The 7,296-nt window shown below is 39.4% G+C and overlaps 1 non-coding gene and 2 gene segments (V, D, J or C); 2 read left to right on the plus strand and 1 right to left on the minus strand.

Moving 5' to 3' along the window:
• The first annotated feature begins 282 nt into the window (after nt 1-282).
• On the plus strand, nt 283-2,213 carry LOC131516920 (T cell receptor alpha variable 13-1-like). The segment is given in 2 exon segments: nt 283-397; nt 560-2,213. Coding segments are annotated over 2 exon segments (387 nt in total).
• A 2,258-nt stretch (nt 2,214-4,471) lies between these two features.
• On the minus strand, nt 4,472-4,577 carry LOC131518360 (U6 spliceosomal RNA). The gene has a single exon (XR_009265049.1). It is a non-coding gene; the product is annotated as a U6 spliceosomal RNA (small nuclear RNA).
• A 142-nt stretch (nt 4,578-4,719) lies between these two features.
• LOC131516925 (T cell receptor alpha variable 14/delta variable 4-like) lies at nt 4,720-6,684 on the plus strand. The segment is given in 2 exon segments: nt 4,720-4,996; nt 5,164-6,684. Coding segments are annotated over 2 exon segments (357 nt in total).
• The last annotated feature ends 612 nt before the right edge of the window (nt 6,685-7,296 follow it).

A 7,296-nucleotide genomic window follows, 5' to 3' on the forward strand; every position in this document is an offset into this window, starting at 1 on the left:
TAGTCTCTGGTCTAGGATGTAATTTGTTTGACGTATTGCTGCCATTAATGCGTCTGAATCCCTCAGAGGCACGGGGTAGGGGAAGAAAGTTTTCCCCGGTGAGTTCAGTACATACGTGACCACAGGAGGGTGCACCTGAGCTGCCGAAGACCAGGCGGAGGGTCCATGGTAGAGCATCTGCGTGAGCAGGTCTGGCAGAAGCACAGTCGTCTTCTTATTGGCTGGTGGACACGTGGGAAACCACTCTGACTGATGCAGAAAGAAGGGCGGGCCGGTACTAGAAGTAGCTGTGCTGGCTGGAGGTGGCAATTCTGAAAGTGATTGTAATTGTAATTGGGAGGAACCATGAGGACATCCGAGGGGGCTTTCATCACGCTCTTGTGGCTGCCGCTGCACTGTGAGTTGAGTGTTTATGAGAAACAGAGTAATTAGTGGATAGTCTTGAGAAGTCAAGACTGACTTTACTCAGGTTGCCTCCAGGTAGTGGAGAAAAGGGGAATTCTGAAGCGTAATAACGCGGGAATTGCTCTCCTTTCTCTGACCTTTTCTTTCTGCACAGGGCTCAGCAGAGGAGAGAATGTGGAGCAGAGTCCATCCACCCTGAGTGTCCAGGAGGGAAACAGCTCTGTTATCACCTGTAGTTACTCAGACAGTGCCTCAAATTACTTCCCTTGGTATAAGCAAGAACTTGGAAAAGGTCCCCAGCTCATTATAGACATTCGTTCAAGTGTGGCCAAAAAAGAAGACCAAAGACTCACTGTTTTACTGAATAAGACGGCCAAGCATCTGTCCCTGCACATCGCAGCCACCCAGCCTGCAGACTCAGCTGTCTACTTCTGTGCAGCAAGTGCACATTGTGTCCCAGACACCTGCTGCCTGCACCCAAACCTGTGACTGGGCAACCCCTGTCCTTTGACACAGAACTTCAAGTAGATTGTTTGTGCTATTGTTTGTCTGCAGGCAGAAGCTAATGTGTTAGACATTAAAGCATAACTTAAGACAACTGGGATCGAGATGACCCAGACAGGGTTAAAACATTTTCTTGGATTGTTGCTGCTCAATGGAATTCTTGAAGGGAGTTAGTAAAGTTTCATTTTGAAATTCAGACTTTAAATGTGAGTTTACATATGGTATTCAGATGCCTTTCTTATAAATAACCCCTTAGTACTACTATTTCAGTCCTTACTGTGGGTGAGATGGGCATTTAAATGTTGTGTTTCCAAGCAGCATTTATTATTTTTCTGATTTTATTATTTTTCTGATTGACATTACATGTCAAATATAGAAATACATAAAGTGAAAAATGTGAAAGTCATACTTCTATAATCAGATATTATTGCTAATATTCATTTTAGTGTTAAAAAATTGTATTCTGATTAGGAACATGATTTTTTCACTTAATATAATTTGATTTGAGCACTCCTTCCATCATGTTTTCACCTCTAAAATCTACTTTATTTTATTTTTAATGTTTTATTTAACATCTGCTTTACAATAGCTCTGTGAAATATTTTAATTAAGTACAGTTTCATACTAATTTTCTTCCTCTGTATTTGGGGCAAAATTTGACAGCCATATATGTGATTTGATCACTTTCTCTTTCAGAAAATGTGGCATGGGTTTTCCTTTAGAGCCCAGTGATGGTGTCTATTACTTGTGTGTTTGAGAGAAATTAAGATAGGGAATGACTTGACAATATGAACTTAAGATAAAACTCAGAAATCTATTCTCATTTACAAAATTCTCTAAGTATCTGTTCACAATTACTCTCCCATAGAATTTAGAAGACAGAATTTTGTATTTCATTCACTGCTGTATTCGCAGTACCTAGCACAAACTTTTTCACATAATAGGCTATCCGTAGATTTTTTTTTTTAATTTTTTTTTAAATTTATTTTTGACAGAGAGAGAGAGACAGAGCATGAGCGGGGAAGGGGCGGAGAGAGAGGGAGACACAGAATCTGAAACAGGCTCCAGGCTCTGAGCTGTCAGCACAGAGCCCGACGTGGGGCTCGAACTCACGAACTGTGAGATCATGACCTGAGCCGAAGTAGGATGCTCAGCCGACTGAGCCACCCAGGCGCCCCAGTAGATGTTTTTTAAAGAAAGAAGGAAAGATGAATTCTGCTACTTAAACATACTTTTAATCAAATTTTTTATGATGGAATTAAATGTATAAATTGATTGTGAAAAATAAAAGTCCTTAATGTGTATATCTGATTATTTGTTTCAGAGCGTTCTGTTTCTTTCCATTTATATGTCTTCCTTTCTTAATAAAGCTCTGTGGTTTTAAGATAATTAAATGTATTCTTGGACTTGTAATTTTGTGTTATCATTATAATTAAAACCATTCTTTCTGAGGCATATGGGAAACATTTTATATGCACTTATTAGCCGCCTCGTTAGTGCAGTGCACACAAAGGCATTTGGACTAATGGTTAATGTAGAGACAACTTGTTCCAAACCTCCCTGAGTCAACTTCACATTTGATTGAATTAAACATTACTAACCACAGTCTTTTTTTTTTAGGGAGAGAGAGGGTGCAAGTGAGCAAGGGGCAGAGAGAGAGGGTACAAGTGGGGGGTGGGGTAGAGAGAAAGAAGGAGAGGGAGGGAGAGAGAGAGGGAAGCAGGGCTCACTCAGGACTTGTGTTTTACCAAGAAGCGGGGCCCGAGCTCACCTGATGTGGGACTCGTTATCAAGCTTAGTGAAAATATTCTGCAACCAAATTGGAATTATTAAACTTTTCCATGGATTGGTCTTTATGTTTTTTAAGAGGTGCTCGGGGCACCTGGGTGGCTCAGTCGGTTACGCATCCAACTTCGACTTAGGTCATGATCTCATGGTCCGTGAGTTCCAGCCCCACGTCAGGCTCTGTGCTGACAGCTCAGAGCCTGGAGCCTGTTTCAGATCCTGTCTCCCTCTCTCTCTCTGACCCTTCCCTGTTCATGCTCTATCTCTCTCTGTCTCAAAAATAAATAAACATTAAAAAATTAAAAAAAAAAAAAAAAGAGGTGCTCACATAAGGACCTTAGTTGGAAACGTATGTGTAGCGTGATGGCCTGCTCGGGCATTTTTCCCTAGCTTCTACAGTGTCTTTTGTATCGTGATCTTTCGTCATTATGATAAAATTTCTTTTTAACATGAAGACATCAATAATTCATGTATTTGCTGTTCCTTTCTTATAAGATACATGAGCTATGTGAAAGGGTCAATAAAAGAAAGTTAAGGAATCTCACTGTCTTTATAGTGTTTGGAAGGTGTGAATACTTTAAAAGCATATTGACTGATACTGACTACATAATTTTTTTTTGGAAATTGACATGCCCAAAAGATATCCATTAGTTCAGCCACTTGAATTAATGTTGCTTCTGCTAAGTGACTGAATTTTATAAAGGATTCTGGAGTGGTAATTGCATGACCAGTCTGGTATTGTCTCTTTCAATGTTTAAGATAAGATTATTAAAAATGTATTAATTCAGAATCTGGTCTCAGAGTGTCTGACAGATTTACCCTGGATATGGACACTTCTTGAATGACACAAGTGCAATCATGAGACTCCCTTCATTGAGAAATGTATTAGAGTTGAGTAATAGGAGGAGAAATTAATAATATTTCACATTTACTCTGCCAGCTGGTAGAAAAACATTAGGTGTTTATAGAGAGTTATAGTCTATCACTTAGAGAGCCTGACAGTTGTACTCTATGTGGTTCTATCATATTTCATGGAGACTGCAGTACAAATTCTGAAGATGCTTCAACCAATTTAGCTGAAGCTATAATGATGTTGAGACAAGGATGTTAAGTCTTTGCTACTGTATCAGGAAGTCAACAGTAAGAGGCAATGGATCTTTGCTGTTTGCCATGATGTTGAAAAATATCCTTAGGACACAACCTTACTTTTAATCTGTGCACACAGAGAAAGTCTTATCACAATCAATCATCATATGGTCAATAGTCTTGTGGAGGTGTATGGTGTCACCTAGGGTATATTCTTTTCACAACTGAGCATACAAAGTACAGGGGCTTACTGTGGTTCAACTGAGGTAATGGGAAAAATATAAATTTAAACATTTGATAATTAATGAACAAACTCTGATGTCTATTCTGGCCTTTCTGAAACAGAGCTGAGCTGTTAAAACTAAACAATGTAAGAAGGAGACCTCGGTGACAGGATCTATTATCTGAGGGCTTCAGTCTAAACCTTTCAGCAAAAAGTGATTAGATTTTTCAGCCTTTGGCCCCAAGAAAGTCATCTGAACAGACATTGACAGTGAGGAAGAATACTGGCATACTAATAGGTAGATTGAAAGAGCTACAGTTAGTCTAAACATTTTGCCTTCTTATCATAAAGTGATTTATTTCTATCTTATGTGAAATAACATAGTGTGAGCATACATGATTCTTACATCTTTTTTCATGATTCTTATATCTTATGCTGTTTCCATAATACATTACATGTAGTATTTTTAAAAATATAGACTACTTCATGAATTTTCACATCATTCTTGCACACAGGCCATGCTACTTTTCTCTGTATTATTCTAATTTTAGTATATGTGTTCCCAAAGTGACCCTTCGTTGTCATATTTTTTTAAGTAAGTGCCTCCCACCCACTTTCATCACAGATGCGATGAATGAACATATTATAGTTAAACCATCAATCCTCATTTCAATATAAAATTTTACTCATTCATTTTCAGATGTGACTGTTTACACATTAGAGTCACTGAGTGCAAAAAGAAGTCTGGATAATGAGACTCTCAGCTGGTACAGAGAGAAGTGTGACATGACCCACACAACTTGCTACAGGAAACCTCTATTTCCTGTTCTGGGGCAACAGCAGCACATACCCAGCCATCCTTCCCTCACCCTGGCAGGCTCCCCTCACGGTGCCGAGCTCTGAAATTGAAGAAGACATTTCCCATCTAGTGGAAAAACTCAAACATGTTTCTGTCCAGCCTTCTGAAGGTGGTAATGGCTTCAATGTGGCTGGGTAAGTATGGCCCCCATTGTAATGTTCCTCCTGTATGACCTAAAAACAGGGGACATAAGTGGTGTCTTGTGGGTACCTTGGAAGGGAGGGATAATAGTGTGTAAAACACAATTTCCTTGTGCCAGATGACTTATTCTGAAACTCTGATCCCATGTTTTTTTCTTCAGGATCCAGTATTTCCCAAAAGGTAACTCAAGCCCCACCAGCGATGTTAGTACAGGAGAAGGAGGCTGTCATCCTGGAATGCACATATGACACCAGCGATCCAAATTATAGTCTATTGTGGTACAAGCAGCCCAGCCGCGGGGAGATGATTTTCCTTGTTCGTCAGGATTCTTACAACCAACAAAATGCCACAGAAGGTCGCTACTCATTGAATTTCCAGAAGGCAAGAAAATCCATCCATCTTGTCATCTCAGCTTCACAGCTGGAGGACTCTGCAGTGTATTTCTGTGCACTCAGGAGCCCACAGTGAGAGGCATGCTGGAGGGAGGTGTACCAAAACCCCAGAGCTCTTGTAGATACATCCACCTGTTGTAGGGATCAAGGCAGGGAATTCCATCCTACACAGCTGAAGTGGCTAAGGCTGGGGCAGCTCAGATGGAGGGTTAGAGGGAAAACCTGACTCTAAGAAAATACCTCTCTAGATAAGAATTATCATTCATCAAAAACATCCTTACCCCTGAAAATTTGTGTTGAAAGGGTTTATTGAAAACTAGAAAAGCCACGATAAACAATTTGCCATTTTGCAATTAGATTCAGCTGTGAGAACTGGCTAAGTAAATTCGGAAACATTTGACTCAAAAATCAGTAAAAATGTGTGTGAATTGTTGGATTTTCAGGTGAATTTTATTCAGTAAGTATATCTTGAATATATATTATGTTGCAGCCATTATTTAGAATAAGGAAGGCCATGGAATGTTTCTGTGGTTTTCCTTTTTTTGTTTTATGTCACGCTGGTTTATTCTGCTTAATGACGTGGTTTAATTAGGTTTGTTTACTGTGAGTCAACTGTACTTACATGTATTTTCCAAGGTGCCTACTCTGTGACATATGTCTGTACTATTGCTCATCCCATCTTATTAACACACCTAGCATTTATGTCCTTGATTTGCATTCTGGAGGTTTACCTGCTTCCCAACAGTGTTATCTGCAAATGATCATGATTAGTGGCTCTTAGGGGGGACCCTGTGAAGTAGCAGGGTGTGAATGGTCCTCTTTGTTCCCAGCCTTTACTTCAAAACTTTTTCAAAGGCATTTTTCCCAGCACATGGCTCAGACTGCACACTTCTGAGCCCTCTTTGTTTGATCAATGTTCCACAGTCCAACACCACTCCTCTCCATTTTCCTCCTTCCACCTCTAACCTCATTTCCCCAGTGCCTTCACATTCGAATGGTAATGGATGGTTGATAATTGGTCTTGCATTGTAACACTCTTTTATATTTGCGTGGAAAGCAGATGGGTAGGGTAGAAATCTTAACAAGAATCTCTTTAAAAAATTTTAACTAAAAAATTTTACCATTGTAACATACATTTATACCAGTTTAACAATTTTTAAGTGTACAATTCAGTGGTATGAAATACATTTACATTGTTGTTCAACAAGCACCACTATCCATTTCCAGAAATCTTTTCATCTTGAAAAACTGAATATTTGTACTCATTAAACAATAGCTCCATCCCTACAGTCCTTGGGAACTACCATTCTACTTTCTCTTTCCATGAGTTTGACTATTTTGGACACCTCCTAGAAGTGGAATTATGCAGTATTGGTCATGATGTGACTTGCATTTTACATAATGTTTTCAAGGTTCACCCATGTTGCAACATGTGTCAGAATTTCTATCCTTTTTCAGGTTGAGTAATATTTCAGTGTATGTCATACCACATTTTCTTTATCCATATCCATCTTTTGCTGCACCTTTGGGTCTTCCAAAGCAAAACTTTCCTTTTGGTGGAAACAGGAATTTATAAATGTCTCAATGTTTGGGGTTTATAGTGAAATTCTTCCAATTTTTGAACGTATACCAGAAGTGGAATTTCTGGATCATAAGGCAATTTTATTTGAAATTTTTTGAGAGATGGTGTGTCTGGGTGGCTCAGTCAGTTTGAGTGTCTGACTTCGTCTCAGGTCATGATCTCACAGTTGGTGAGTTCGAGCCCCACATTGGGCTCTTTGCTGTCAGTGCGGAGCCTGCTTTGGATCCTCTGTCCCCATCTCTCTCTGCACCCACCCCCCACATGCTCTCTCTCTCAAAAATTAAAAAAAAAAACAAACATTTAAAATAAAAAAATAAAA

The sequence above is a fragment of the Neofelis nebulosa genome, chromosome 7, assembly GCF_028018385.1.
Source record: "Neofelis nebulosa isolate mNeoNeb1 chromosome 7, mNeoNeb1.pri, whole genome shotgun sequence".
NCBI classification, from domain to species: Eukaryota; Metazoa; Chordata; class Mammalia; order Carnivora; family Felidae; genus Neofelis; species Neofelis nebulosa.